Source organism: Motacilla alba, chromosome 4 (genome assembly GCF_015832195.1).
Source record: "Motacilla alba alba isolate MOTALB_02 chromosome 4, Motacilla_alba_V1.0_pri, whole genome shotgun sequence".
Classification (NCBI taxonomy): domain Eukaryota; kingdom Metazoa; phylum Chordata; class Aves; order Passeriformes; family Motacillidae; genus Motacilla; species Motacilla alba.
The window spans coordinates 46,804,336-46,820,231 of NC_052019.1; the positions used below are offsets into that span (position 1 = coordinate 46,804,336).

Below are 15,896 nucleotides of genomic sequence, written 5' to 3' on the forward strand. Positions count from 1 at the left end.
AACCAAGAAAAAAAATTCTTCCACTATAAACACTAACAGCTGAATCATATCAGATGCAGACTGCCCTGATTTCCATCTAATTAATTTCTCACCAGAAAGACCTGCACTTCAGCAGCAGCTGACAACACAGCAATTACTCCTTGAGTCAGCATCAGGGTAAACATTAAGGAGCTTGTTTTATTCAAATAAACTAAGTGATGTATTGTCATATCTCTGCACTTTGTACCACAAACCTACTGCAAAAAAATTCACCTGGAATAGGCAGGAGCAGGAAGTGGCTGTGGAAACAGCTTTATCCAAACACTCACCCTTAATAATCTTTGTGTATACAAATGACAGCTGAGTGGTAATTAATGAATTTCCCCTAAAAAACAAACAAACAAAAAATAGCAATATGCTAAGTAACCTGCAACCTAACTCCAGGACATAAGACGTGAGATTTCCACCTACAGCTCTTGCTGCTGAGTGCCCAGCTCCTGGTTAACACCAGTGCTGATACCCAGCCCCTCCCCACAAACACTTCAGTTGGCTCCAGCTCAGCTCCCTGCTCTTCCATATGGAAGGATCTCCTGCTTTCCCCTCTTTGCCCTCTCCCCCAGGCTCCCCCCTTGGCACACCTTTCCCTCTCTGCCCTCTGCCTCCCCTTGATGCCAGGAATCAAAAAAAACTACACATCAACTTCTGCCCAGGTTTTCTTTCCTGCAGACTGCACACCTCCTCCTGCTGACAATTCATTTACTCTTATCTTTCTCATCTCCTACCCTTCCCTCCTCTTCTATTCTGGGTAACAGTGTTTTTAAAAAAAAACCCTCTTTCTATCATTTGATCATAACATGCCTGGCAATGTTATTTTCCCAATTTCACTTTGTTTCCCCACCTCCTTCACTCCTCATCCAAAGCATTTTTAACATTTTCTCACGCTTTTTCTGCAAGATGTAAGATGCCAAACACCACAAGTTTAGTCAGTAAGTGGAACTCATTGAAATGACTAAGCAAAGCTGTGAAACACTTACTTGGGAATTACTTTATTAAAAATAAAAACACATTGAAGCAAAGTAATTTTAGAAATAAAGATATTTGCAGGATTCAGAAACAGTCACCCACTTATCTGAGCATAAATTTTTCAACAAGGCATTTGAGATGCTTCCTCTGCTAAAAAAAGGAGAGGGGAAGCATACTTTTACAAAAACAAACCAACTTTGCTACCACTCTTTACAGTTTGCCAAAGATAGCAACACACTTTGAAAACCACAGATTTTGCTGCTTTTATGCTTCTGTTCAGCTCCTTTTATGGTATCCTGTGAAAATTTCAATGCGCCTGGAAGGTATGAAAGACAGGTCTTTATTGTCATTTCCAACGGGATCCTGTATTCTAGCACACCTTGACGTGGTTAGAACTTCTAATCGGTACTTTTAGCATGTTGCACATTGCAGTATTTGATTACAGGCATCACCAAAACCACATTTTCAAAGTAGTATTTGTAGAAGGCTAATTTTCAAGGGTGACATTTTGAACTAAACTCAGCAGGCAAAACAAGCACAAATATGTACAGTTTCACATACCAGGGGATTATGTGAATTGCATCTTCTTTGGAATCTGTAAAAAAAATACTAAAGTGCTTTTCAAATGTGTCCTCATTCATTAAAAGGACAGGTATTTTGTAAAAGTGATCAGTTGCACACCAACATCATTATGTTGTTTAAAGAGGCATTTCAACAGAAAGATAAATATTATCAGCACTTAATTTTAGCTTCTCAATTAAGCATAATTTTAAGATTTCCAGACAAAAATCCCAACCCTACAGAATCTATTTATTCATTGGAAAATACAAAATTAAACTAAATAAAGTGCTTAATTCTCCAGTACTCTCAGGTTTTAGAGCAAGTTCACTGGCATTGGTACCAAAATCAACTTTTTATTGTAGTAAGTTTTCTAAAACTTCATACCAAAAAACCACACCCACAAGCCTATATAGTCCAAAGTTAACCTAATTAAATTGAAAAGAATTGAAAGTTCTCACATGAACAGTGGGATACCTGACCAACCAAATATGTAATTCAAAAATTAAGGCACTCTGTTATTTAAAATAGGTAACAGAAAACCTTAATTTAAATGCAAAATAACTATCTTACAGTCTTTGTTAGGCACTACCTGGCTTTTAAAACTTCAAGGTTAAAAGTGACAAAACCAGACATAAATTTAAAGCTGAAAAGTTGTATCTTCTTTTACAATTTAAGTTTTGTTTCTGCAATGGAATACCCAATTCTAAATTACATTCAAATTCACATTCCAGTCTTGTAAACTTGACATTAGGAAGGCTCTGGGTATTCTCTAGATCTCCAGTGAGGGGGAAAAAGTCTTTAGAAGAGTATATAAGAACTTAATTAATGTGATATGAAATTCTGATAGATCAAAAGGAGTGTAAAGAGATTAAAGAATGATTAGAACAACTATTTAAAAGTTAGTTGTTACATAGCCCCCCAAAAGATCACTTTCCATGTTGTATTTCCAGGAAACACAAGGCAAGACTGAGTGCCCTGTTCTGAAACAATTAACATGAGGTTTCCTTGGCAGCTGGTTTGACAGTGGTTAAGAGCACTGAGATTCTGCATGTGAAAAAAGTACTGATACACTAATGCTGCATGAACTACAGATACTTTTACTCTGCATGGAAGATAACAAAGAGAGAGCCATTATATCCAAACCTCCTGTTGGTCAGCTTCCTCCTGCTCCACGGTAAATGTATAAGCAGTACCTGTACTGCTGCAGCAATGCCGTATTTGAAGACTCCAGTTCCCAAAGCCAGAGGTTGTGGCAGTACCGTCCACACTGCCTGTGGATGAAAAACCTGAGCACCAGCCTCGACTTCAGGACTACACACTGTAGACTGTAGTGTTTTCCCCAGTGAGCAGCTGCTGGTCCCGTCCTGCCTGCAGCCACTGCTGCCACAAGGTAAACAATGAAAGCCAGAGGCAGCACAGATGTCTTGAATATGTTTGGCACCAGAGAGAACAGAGTTCTGCTGTTTCCTGTGAGAGAATTCCGCTCTCGTTCGTATTCTGAGATAAAACATCTGCATCTTGATGCTGCACATTCATTTCATGTTGAGAATATGGTGTATTCAAGAATTCATTTGGCCTCAAATCCTGGCTTTTCCAACTTGGTACCTGCTTTTTTATAGTGAGCCCTGAATCTCAAGGATAGTTGCATCCAATCTACTACACCTATAAGTTAGTTGCAAAAAAGAATCCTCTAAGGTTAAAAGTAATGTCATTTGGTAATTTCCAGAAAGTATAAGTAATTATTTAAGCTCAGTTATAATCTTTCTTTTCATAGAAAATGCTAACAATTCATTAATACTTTAAATATTACATTATGTGCTTCACTCCTTTGGGAAATGAAATGTTTATGTGCTGCTTTCACAATTTTTTACAATCACTATTTGCCAGAACAGTAACGAATGTTTTGGACCATTCTCCCATAATAACATTTGACAAACTGACCATAATAGACAGATGTTAAGCCCACCAAGTTTTAATATCAAATTAAAAACTATGCTGTCAATTCATTTGTGGAATGCAACAACTGACAAAAAAAAATCTTTCCAGTTCCAGGCTAAATGGATCATTCTCACTGACTAGGAAAGCCTACGCAGTTGGGGTTATTTTCTGGAAAGAAAGTAACAAAATAATAAGCTGGAAATAGTGGAAAAAAAAAAAGCTGTATTTTGAAAGTGCAATATTTCTTTGCTTAATCTTTTTTGACACTGTATCATTTCTTCAAAGCTATTATGTTGAATGGACATGGAGCTAAAGTTAGACCAAATCTTCCTTCCATAGATGGTTTTGCAACATTTTCAGGGAACATAAAGGTAAAACTTTGCATAAGACTTGAAAATATCAAGAACAGCTCCATTTTTGCCAACTGCTCTCCCATGCACACACGTTTACCTAAAGAAGAGTTGGAAGAGAGGTATTACTGGCTTTATACAGTTGACCTATTTGTTAACACACATGTAATTCCTGTGCTACCACAGTCCAAAAAAGACTCAAACTACTATTAAGCTATAAACTCTGAAGCTCTGGCCTCCTGTGTTTGAGTCTTTGCTTAGCTGTGCTAGTTCATATTAACAACATTTACATCCACAGCAATAGCAGTATCAAAGGACAAGTCCTAATTTCTGTCTAGTGACTGGCTATTTAGGAACCCAAACCATTCTGCGAGCCACCAACTGTGATAATAAATCTACTTCTATAACTGGTCCTATGTGCAATTTTTACATCTCTCACCCCCAACACCCCACATTTGAACACCACCACCCACCCACCCAGCTAATGACTCCATGTGGATTATCTTACCCATTCCAAATGGAATGAATGACTCTTTCTTTATTAGCTGGCCATTTTCATCCAGAAATCTTGATGGCTGAAACTCATCTGGCTTCTCCCAAATGTTTGGATCTCTGTGTACTGACCACAGGTTGGGCACAATCACACTACCCTTAGGAATAGTATATCCCTGGAGCACTTTAAACAAAAGCAGAGACAGAGATGTGACAAGTTGCTAGAAGGAAACATGGGAAAAATAGCAGTAAAAAGACAACAAGAGGGTGTCACAAAAAATTATATTGATCCCTAGCTGTGGGCTGCAAATGTAGCAAAAGCTGAAGGCAAAGGTGATCTATGCTACCCTGCTTGAGTCAGAATCACACAAGCCTGAGCAGCTGGAAAGACACCAAGTTACACCGACAGCTTCTGCAGAAAGAAGGAAGCAGCAGTTGTCAGAAATGCATCTGCAGCACCCCAATACTGTGACCCACTTTCCTCCTGCTCCTGTGCCATCATAAAGCCCCACCACAGTCAAAGGATGGACTTTGAACTGTTGTGACACAAGGGTTTTGAAATTATTAGTCTCATTTCAGCTTGCTGCACCTCACTCCCCTGCAAATCAAAACATTTGGAAAAGCAGATCAATTCAGTAATCGGTTTAAAAGCTCAGTATTGCTCTCGCACACCGACTTTGGCCAGTGCTCAGCTATGTTTATGAAAACACATAGATGAGTTGGAAGATGATATTTCTTAATGTTTTCTGTACGTGTGGAGGTCAGTGGTATAAGCCTTTAGCAAACCAATTACTCTAAACGGATGTTTTCAGACCTCTGTGTCAGAATGCCAAGGACAGCTCTGCTGTTTCAGGTAAAAAGCTGCAGTCTCAGCTGCCAGCTATGACTTAGCACATTAATCAATACAAGCTGACCCCCAGAGAAGAAATCACTCGAGATTAGAAAAACTGCTTGATATCAGGTCAGACATGCTGCTTACATAGAGAACTATGTCAAGGCCTCCTGCTTCCTATAAAGGACATTTACATATTTGTTTTACAGGTCTAACACGTAAATGAGGTCTTTGTAAATTATCACTAGATGTCCCATCAGATCTTCAACCCCAGAGGATACGCTGTAGTAACAAGCTTCTAGAAATGCTTACCAGCAGTTTCTGAGGCCATTCTAGGAATAGAAAGGGGAACAACTGCAGTCATCCTCTGCACTTCCATAATGGTTGCCTCTGTGAAGGGCATTTGAGCCTTGTGAGCAAGAGAGGGAACTTTGTCACGTCCTAGAACTTCTTCAATTTCTGCATGAACTTTCTCTATTCAAAGAGAGCAAGAAAAATAAAGTCAAAAGACATAATATGTGAGAAGACATAATCTCAATTTCATCTGACCATGCTTGCTTCACTGTTTAAATAGATTTATCAAAAATTACTTCAAGATGTGACTCCTAGCTGAAACAGCTATGCCAACATTAGCCTTAGGAACTCAGCAACGAAGAAAACAACCAAGCACAATCTTGACAACAGTCAATAGTAAAGCTACTGAGATGACAGACATTGCTAGCACTTCAGTAGTGGAAAAGTACAGGAAAAGTCCTGTTGCTGCTCGAAATGTATTCATAATCCTACTTCAGGAGTTCAACTATACAGTAATTTGGATGATGGGAACATCAAGCTTCTGCTCTGCAATTAAAAACTTGAACAGTAAGAGAGCTGCGTGCAGTGTGTGCCTGAGCGTGAAGAGATGGGAAAGTTTTTCATGCAGTTGCTTTAGATACTTCATTCTGGAGCAGGAATTCTGGTGCTGTTACTGCAAGCATTGAAGCCATTTAACTCATTCTTGCCATTTCCTACTTTCTATTCACAGAACCTAAAGTCAGGTATTTCCCATTTCCCCTGAAGGCAGCAGCAGATGCTCCATTCCCTTTGCAGCCCTCCTGCAAAGTCAAAAAAATTCATGAGCTTATCAACTTTCTCATTCTTGGGGAGAAAAAAATATCAAATTATTTGCTTGCCCCTTTCATTTCACTGAAGGCTCAGCATACAAGTAATTCTCTTTGCAGAAGTTTCCAAGATTCAGGATTTGCTTCACCTACGTACATACAGGATGGCGTGCCTTTTCTTGCAGGTAATTTGCAATCTGGCTACACCACAAAAGACAATCTTGAAAAATGAGACCTCTAAACTAACCTTTATTCAAAAATAATAGAAGTCAGTTTTCATTTTTTACCCTTTATATCCTGCATACTTTGTGGTTGCTCCACTTGACTTTTCCAACCAGGCTGCTGATACTCTGAGTTTTTGCTCTTTTCTCTCCTTAGCAGTGATACAAGATTAAATAAAAGCTCAATGCGAAAAAACTGTCCCAATTTCCCGAGCAGCATCCCCACCTGCTGCCTGAACGGCATCTAAGGAGCTGCTGCTGCCACCTACTGGGTTTGCCCCAGAAGAAAAGCTCATGCATGAGGAACATAAAAAACCACAAAAAATACAGCAAGAGACGTGCTGACAGCGTGACTCTCCAGTACTTTTTTTTTTGTGGGAAAGAAAGTTCTTTCTTTCCCTTTTATTAGGGACATATCGTAGCCCTATATTCATGCATGTATGTTCACAGTAATCTAAACAAAGAAATAAAGTTTTCAATATATAAAAAAAAAAAAAAAAGAGACTGTCTCATACCAAATGTCCCATCACTGCTTTATCCTGAACAAATCATTTGTTCAGAGTTTCTAAAAATATGAGGAACTAAACAGACAGCAGCCAAACTGCTGCTCACATTACCAGCTGCAAAATGTAAACTCCAGCAGCCTCTGCAACAGCATGTTATTTGAACTGCTCCACAACTTTTCACATATTTAAAAATCTCAGTGATCTTCAGAAGTCAAGGACCAAAACAAAGTCAGGGAACAGAACAAACCAAATACTCCCCATGGCTTCACCAGGTTGTCCATCCACATCATTCTCTATTTCCATGTAAAAAGCAAAACCGTTTCCCAAAGAGAAAAATACTTTTTTTTCCTCTGATAGCCCTTAGCTTCCCTTCCATGACGGCAAGCAACTTTTGCTACTTCTAAAGGAAACACAATTCAGGTATTTTCTCTAGAGAGGAAATTTAAGAGAAATGTATTACCAGGAATAAAAGAAGTGCCCATAAGTTCCAAGGCAATCAGGATATAAGGAATAGGATCTGGACTACTGAGCATATTTAGACTACTTGACAAGAGCCACAGCGTAAAGGGAAATCAAGAGAGAGGTAATACAATTGTTAGAGATCAGCAGAAAAGTGAAAATTGACTAGCACATACACATACAGTACCAGAGAGAAGGAAAAAAGGTTAAAAAAAGAAACACAAAACTCCAAAACTCTTCTGGATTCCATTTGTGTAATTTAGAATACATCTAATCCACGTAAGTGCATATCAAGTCAAGCAGCGATAACACACAGCATTAAAACAGAAGAATAAGCCTATGCAATAAAAGTTTACTTCACATTTGTCCCCAGTGAACTCTCCCCCATGTACTGAACTGGTGCCCTGTTTTGCAGTTTGTTTGACTTTGTGCAATAAACTATGATCTTGACCTATTTGAAGAGATTTTTCCAAACAGATCCAACTCAGGGTAGATGAGACTACTACCGGTCATGACCCACTTAGTTTTGAAAAATTCCAAAACCAGGGATTCTGTTAACTCTCAGGGCAATCTACGTCACTCATTTGCCATGTTGATAGGACAATTTCTTTTCCTGGTATCTGATCAGAATTTTCTTGTTGTAGGTTGTTTCCACTGCTTCCCTTCCCTTCCCTCCACTGCACACCTCAGGGGAGACTGCCTCCATCTTCTTAGCATCTTTTGACCAGACAGTTGTAGATAGCATAAGGTTTCCCCTCAGTCATCCCTCCCTACCACTGAACAAGACCAATTTGTTCTGCCTCTGTTCGTGTGCCCCCATCCCTCGTCATCAGCAACCCACCCGACTGCCCTGAACACTCAGACTGACGGGGAGAGGCCCCCTAACAACACTGGCAGCTGGTGCTGTGCATTTGTGCAAGTCCAGTTTGCTTAAGCTGTCTCTGATTTGATGTTCCACTACAGCAGGTAGTGTTCTTCTTCCCCAGACTCTGCTGCCAGGTTCAGGAACCTCCCTGCTCAGGCAGCCATAAAAGCAGACCTTAGCACTATGATTTTCACACATCTTCTATCACTACTACGTGCCTGGAATGTCACAACTGCCAAAGTTTTTCAAACATGCTAAAGCTCCCTGGAATTGCTTGGGAAAGGTAAAGTTGTCCCAAACCAGAAGAAACTCACAGATTAAAGGGCTATTTAGCACTTAATATATAGCACTAACCCAAAAATCATCATAGAACAGCAGGATAGATGATGCCTGACTACATACCAGCCTTTCAAATCACACATACAACACGAACCGTTGGCTCTCCAAATGATTTCTTCACTGTTGCTGCTTGCTTCTGTTTCTGAGCATCCATCTGGAGCTTCACAGTCTGGAATAAATCACCTAGAATAAAATAATCTTACCTTGTACTTCAGGGTAAAGAGACATGTAGAGCAGGCACCACAGCAATGTGTTGGAAGTAGTATCTGTGCCGGCGATGAAGAGATCACCGATGATAAAAAACAGGTAATCGTCATTAAAACTGCTCTCCTTGTTGTTCTTCTCTTCTTCAGCATGGATGAAGTACATATCAATGAAGTCCCTGGGATTTGCTGCATCCAGTGTATCCCTGTGCTGGGCAATTATTCTCTTCAGAAAAGCAGTAATGTCTAACTCAGTTTGCCGAAGCTCCCGGAAAGGCCCAAAGGGAAGGTAGTAGAGCCACGGGCAGATGTTGACCAGGATCATGTAGCTGTTCACACTCAGCTCCAGGGCACGGGCCATGTTCTTCAGCATTGTCTTGAATTCATCATCTTCATAGTTAAAACGCTTGCCAAAGGCCATGGAACAGATGACATTGGACACCGCGTTGCGAATGATTGGGAAGGGATTAAATGAATCCTTTCCATGCTTCAGCATTTCCTCCTTTACAAAGTTCAGCTCCTCGATGATTTTAGGCTCTAGGCTGTGTCTCCCTACTCCAAAATGACGCAGTGTTGACAGAGAAAATTTCCTCTGTTGCTTCCAGACAGGGCCATAAGGTGCAAAAATAACACCTGAAAGAAAAAGGGAGAGACTGAAACCGAAATGCCCAATTTTCAATTAGAAACAGTTAGCCATGCCTGCAACTCAAGAGCCAGAAAAGAAGGAAATTATACACAGCAAATCTCTCCCAAGCACCTGTCTAGGAGATAAAGGAAAAACACAAGGCTCGTTATTATAGCTTTTGGATATCCTGTCCCTGCTTTTCCTCATCACTGAAATGAATATCCCAAGTTACATCACTAGTTTCATTAGACTTTGCGTGAAATAAATAGATGGAGAAGAGGGAACAGTTGGTCTGGGATTTATATTAGATATAGTCTTTTCTCCCCAATGTCCTGAAACATGAACTTCTTCAGCAAGGCATAACAGAAAACATTAAAACACAAACTGATTTGCATTTTTCCCTTCATGTTATACAAACTTCTCAATACTTTTTGCAAGTGTGTCTATTACATGCAAGCTTTATCTTAAAGTTATAATAAAATACAGGATACTCACACTGCAGGAAAAAACTGGGAAGGTGTAAAGAGGTTCAGAGACACTTGGCAAAATCCTGCTTGATATGCATCTCAACAGTTTTGATGCCTGTAGGCACTTGTTCTGCATGATTGTGTCATTATGAAACACCATTTAAATTAAATCCCCATTACTCACTTTCAAACAGAAACATCTCTTATGTTGAATTAAAAGACCACACCAAAGACACCACAGGGTAACAAATACACAACCTGCAATTTCTAATGTACTCCATGGTTAACCTGAGAAAGTTTAGTCATCAAACATGATCTAGTTCTGGATTTGTTCTTCTAGTAAAACGATACCACTTTTTTTTTCTGGAAACCAAAAGTTACCTTGTAAAAGCAACATCAGTTCTTCTTTCAATTGCAAACCTTAAAGTTGAATTTAAAAGGAGAAATGGCCATAAGAAAATAGAAGTAGTACATAAATACTAGAAGATGCATCATGTTTCAATACTTAACATTTCTTATATTTCTATTACAAGTTACTGTTCCAAGTCATTAATGCTAAAAGAATACAAACACATGACCTAGCTTCAAATGTCCTAAACAAGAATATTAGGAAGAATCAGGACAAGCTCAGAATCAGCTGAATTTCATCTTCTCTGCATGAAGACATTCCTCAGGCAATCTATTCAAATGCCCTTCAAATCTATTCCTGGCCCTTCAAAAAATAGAACCAAACAGAACCGAAATCTTTCCAGATTTCCTCTCTCAACTGTTTCCTGTTAGCATTGGTGTCCTGAAGTAGGTTAAGTGAAAAAAACAGGAGTATTTGGGGCTGAATTTGGCCAAGAACCAAGAACCCTGGGTCTCCAGGGATTGTGGCTGGGTTGCGAAAGAAACATGGATTTCTTGAAACAAAACAAAGTTATCACTGTTTCTATCCTGCAACAAATATCTCCAAAACAGGCTATGCATCCACAGTCTCTTCCCCTTTTTTTTTCTTTTTTTTTTGGTTAGGAAAATTACTTTCATAAACAAAACAGACCTATTGTCTTGAATGTAAAAGAGACTTGCCTAGGCCCACAGAAAAGCTAACACCAACAACAAACGTCCCCACATGCAGTGAGTCTCTCCAGCAGTCCTGCAGACAGCATTGGTGTTTACTGATGTCCCCAGATCCCAAACTGCTGCAGAATACTAACAGCTGATGTGTAAATTGGGAAAGAATTACATAGAATACAGATTAAGGAAGAAGAAGAGCATAAAGACAGAACAATAGAGGAAAGAGAAGAAAGCAAACTCTCAACGGCATCCCTACCAGGCTACAATAATGGAATAGTCCTCTGCTGATTTCAAAGAAAATCTGCCTGCCCTAAAAAGCCAAGTTATTCAGCACAGACACCTCTACTCTTAAAAAAAAAAAACAAACAACAAAAACAACCTCCCCTGTAAAGAAATTAAAGCAAAGAAAAACAAAACAAAACAACAACAACAAAAAAACAACCCTGAAGGTCATACAATAATAAATTCTGGAGCAACAACAACCAGGACTTCATGCTCACTAGAGAGGCCTAATTTCTATGAGCTGATAATGAAACCATTTCAATCAACCAACAAACTCAGAAAACCAGAGAGTTCATTTTATTCCCCCTTTTTACGCAAAAAAAAATTTAAATCCTCACAAGAAGCAAAGGCTTACTTACTCTCCTCCATCCCCCACATTTTTTACTGCTAGCTCTAGAGCTGCTACCATACTGGGAACATTGACAAACACAGCACTCATAACATTTAATAACATTCAACTTCTGTGTTGCCAGATGTCCACATGTGGATATGCACAGGGCAGGGCTATAAAGGCAGACAACCACTCTGACTCCATGTACTCTGCAGATTCAGTCTTTGCTACCTCTTGTAGCTATAGAATACGAAAAACTAAAATACTAAAATTAGACCACAGAAATGCCTTGTTTCTCCCCAGTCTACTACTTCTCTTTCTGCAGACATATGTGATGACGAATTAAGAATCAAGAACTGACTACTATCTTCTCCCTTAAGTTCTTATGGCATTTTGTATCCAGCCAAGAAGGCCTCCCTTACTTGCTAATCAAGTTGCTGAAATGTAGTATTTGCCATTTCTGATACTTCTACCTGCTCTCCCCCAGGCACAATTTTTTTCTTTGCATCTTACATGCAACAGAACCCCACAGCTGACATAAGCCACTCTTTCTTCCATACCACACCTGGCAGGGCAGCTCAAGATAAAGACAAAACTATACCAGCAAACGTAGCTTCCAAGAAAATATCTCTGTATTCATACCACAATAGCTCACTTACAAAATGAAGGAACCCAAAGAACCCAAGGACATGCAGGAACCCAAAATGGACACTAAACCTCCCAGAGCTGTAGTACCCAAATCTGAGTGGTAGAGCTGAAGTTACCCATCATCCTGCCCTTACTGTTTCCTTTCCTACTACATACTAACACTGCTGCTGTCCTGACCTGAAGAAACATCTCACCCACAAACTCCTGAAATTATCACCCAAACCCATCTTAAGAGGCCTCCAGTTTGAGTGCTGTAACCCATCTGCCTCCTCCACGAACCACAGAAAAAAAAGCAACACTCGTTAGCACAAGCACAGCATGGCAGAGGCTCAGTCATCTCCTCATGCCACCACCAAACCCAAGGCAGCACAGGGACAGCATCTGCAGCTTCCACTGGCATTTGGAGAACCAGCTTGCAGGGGGCAGTGGCCCCACTGCCCATATTCACCCTTTGTGCACTCAGAGCACACCAGTCCTCTGACTCACTCTACAATACTCCTACATCTAGGGCAATCCAGCATGCTGCTAACATGAGCACTGTGGAACAGCTGGGGATGTTTTATGGACCACTGGGCAGCCCTGATGCTGCAGTCCTCCTGGCTGAGCACAGCTACGGTGATCATACAGATAAAACCAAACCCAGAGCAACACAATGTCCCTGCCACAGCGCAACACAGACAGGCACCATGCTGGGCTTGCTTGCAGCATGCTCTGGCTATGGACAACAGGTTCCTGGTATGTCCAACTCTCCTGGAGCACCCACTGGTGGAAGCTGCCAGCTGCCCTGGCTACTCTTTGCTTCACAATATCCAAAAACGTCTGATAAAGAACAAGATACATATGAAATCCACAGCATTGAAGGAAAAACAAATTTACCATGAGGCTGAACATGAGGTTTTACAGCACTGCTAAAATTATCTAACTCCTCTTCCCCTTTCCTCCTCCAGTTCTTGCTGAAGTACTGTACCTAAAAATACTCACGTATGATAACAATGTGTCAGTAAGATCTGTCTTAGAACAATATCATTAAACCAACTCAATTCATCATTTATTTTCTTTATTCTTTAAACTGATTTCAGCAATGGTATCTGATGGCATTTAAATAAACATGATCTAGGTCCTTCACTTTCTTCTCTTTACTAGGGCAATTCTGGTATAGGGAAAAAAGAAAGATAAATGTTTCATGCATTTAAAAACCAGATTTCCCCATCCTTGGAGAAAATAAAAATAGGTAAGTTTCACAATCAGCTAGCCTAATCACTAACAAGCCTTCTGGGGTCCACCTCCTAAACTGAAAAAGGGTAAGTATATTTCTATAAGAACAGAGATCAGTAATGACCTAAAAACTAAACATGAAGAAATTCTACCTGCAGTATTGTCAGCATGTGTTTAAACCCCTCATTGCCTTTTTCCTGCAAAAGCTAGGAACTCTCCTTTGGACTCTTAAAAAAGAAAAGACAACCAAACCCAAATACACTCAGTAAGTTTTGACAAGCAGAATAACACATTTGCAAATATCTCAGCAACAGTAGCTTGCGCACGGAAAACGGGGACTGCGCAGCCATGGGACTCCACAGAAGCCTGATTTCTGCCACCGCTACCTTGGTAAGACCTGGGGGAGTGCTCAGTTTCCTACCACTGCCCAAGTACTTGAAATTTCTTCCCCTCATACAGCCAAAATCAGAAAGCCCCGCGGTGACGGACCAGCTGTGCCTTAGCCCCTGCACAAATGGCAGTCACAGAAACAATGAGGTTGGAAAAGAGGTTGATTCCAACCCATGACCGAACACCACCCTGTGAACGGGACCACAGCACTGAGTGCCACATCCAGCCTTTCCATAAACACCTCCAGGGACGGTGATTCCACCATCCCCCTGTGCAGTCCATTCCACTGTCAAACCACCCTTTCTGCGAAGAAATTCCTCCTCATGCCCAACTTAAACTTCCCCTGGTGCAACTTGAGACCATTTCCTCTTGTCCTATCCCTTATTACCCAGGAGACCAACCCCGCCCTGGCTACAAGCCCTTTTCAGGCAGTTGGAGAGGGAGATAAGGCCTTCCCTTGAGCCTCCCCTTCTCCAATCTAAACCACCCCAGCAGCTCCTCAGTCCCTTTACTGTACACACAGCTAAAGGGATGGGGCACTTCAGGCACCCAGAGATGCTCCGTGGTGCACGGCACCGCACTGCCAACTTCGCGGGGATGCTGCACCTCAAGGGCAGGGCGAGTTCCTCTCAGTCAGCAGCAGGGCGAGGGACACACGCGAGGAGCAAAAAAGCAAGTAAACGGTTCAGTCCATAATTCGTGGGAGTTAGCTATAAATTTCGGCGGAGCAGCCCCGGTCCCGAGCAGCTCCCGCTCCGCATCGCTCCGAAGCATCACCCCCGGCCATCACCGGGCGTGCGGCAGCTCCCCGGGCGGCACTCGGGGCGTCCCCGGGCACTTACCCTTGTGGTGGGTGATCATGAGGACGATGGGCACGGAGGGCCGGTCGCTGAACACCTCCGCCTTCTGCACCAGCGCCTCCCGCACCGCCCCGAAAGTGTTGAGGATGATGAATGGGCGGTTGCCCACGAAGAGCCGGAAGATGCTGCCGTACATCTTGGTGAGGCCGGTGAGGAAGACATGGGGCGAGAAGGCGGGGGAGAGCCGGTCGCCCTTTACATCCACCGCCCACCTGCGCAGCAGCGGAGGCGGCAGAAGGGCGAAGGCGAAGTTGCCCACGAGCGGCCAGGGCGCGGGGCCCGGCGGCAGCCCCGACAGCGCCCGCGGCCGCCGCCGCAGCAGCCAGAAGCAGCCGAGCCAGCACACGGCCACCAGCAGCAGCTCGGTGGCCGTGGGCGGCCGCAGCAGCCACGTCCGAGCTTCCGCGCTCGTCCCCGCCATCTCCCCGGGCAGCGGGACCGCCGGCCTCGCCTCGCCGCCGGCGCGTAGCGGTTTAAGATGGCGGGGGCGGGCGGGAGGCGAGGCCCGCGGCGGCCTGACCCCGGCCCGCCGGGCCTGTGGGCGGGGAGCGGGCCCGGCCCCGGCACCGCCCCCGCGCCCGCAAGACGCGACGGAGCCGAGTTCAGGACGGATTAAACATGAACCGCGTGTCCTGCTCGTGTGAAAAAAACCAACAATAACAACAAAAGTGAGCGCTCCTCCCCAGCCCCCCGCAGGACTTGCTTTCAAATGCTTCTTACGCAAATAGCTATTTTTTTAGCGGTTTAGAAGGGAAGGAAATGCAGATGACCCTTTTTCCCCGTTCCCAAACACACAAACTCGGCTCTAGGTCCCCTGCTTGGCAAATGCAGAACAGCGCAGAGAGGCTTCGAAGAGGGACACTTAAATTTTAGAGCAAAAAGACATGTAGCTCTCCTTCTTTCCCTCAAATAAAATAGTAATAAAAAACCCCAAACACAGACACAAAAACCCAAAACACACCCGAACACCCCAATCCCCCAAACCCATTCTGAACTGGTTTTGAGGGTGACTTCCCCCTCCCTCTAGTAAACACCTTAGCGCACTTTTCCCAGCTGATCAGCAACATAAAATTTAACCAACCCCCAGAGAGGTAATTAAACGTCAAAAAAAAGCCGCTGTTTGGTCTTCCCAATAATTTACTGCAGCATCAGAG

General features: G+C 42.4%; 1 protein-coding gene across 1 annotated transcript; it reads right to left on the reverse strand.

The window, feature by feature from the left end:
• Window positions 1-1,004: 1,004 nt before the first annotated feature.
• LOC119700765 (cytochrome P450 2U1) lies at window positions 1,005-15,248 on the reverse strand. The gene is made up of 5 exons (XM_038136376.1): window positions 14,725-15,248; window positions 8,869-9,501; window positions 5,488-5,649; window positions 4,360-4,527; window positions 1,005-3,951 (listed from the first exon to the last, which is right to left on the reverse strand). Exons 1-5 carry the CDS (start codon window positions 15,161-15,163, stop codon window positions 3,773-3,775), a joined length of 1,581 nt encoding a protein of 526 aa, XP_037992304.1. The 5' UTR covers window positions 15,164-15,248; the 3' UTR covers window positions 1,005-3,772.
• Window positions 15,249-15,896: the final 648 nt, after the last annotated feature.

Excerpts from the sequence above, each read along its gene's own strand:
- LOC119700765 (XM_038136376.1), bottom strand. The coding sequence starts at position 15,163 with ATGGCGGGGACGAGCGCGGAAGCTCGGACGTGGCTGCTGCGGCCGCCC. Across the intron at positions 5,650-8,868 it reads TCTTTACCCTGAAGTACAAG|AGAAAGTTCATGCAGAAATT; the intron begins GTAAGATTATTT and ends CTCTTTGAATAG. Across the intron at positions 3,952-4,359 it reads ATTCATTCCATTTGGAATGG|GTAAACGTGTGTGCATGGGA; the intron begins GTAAGATAATCC and ends ACTCTTCTTTAG.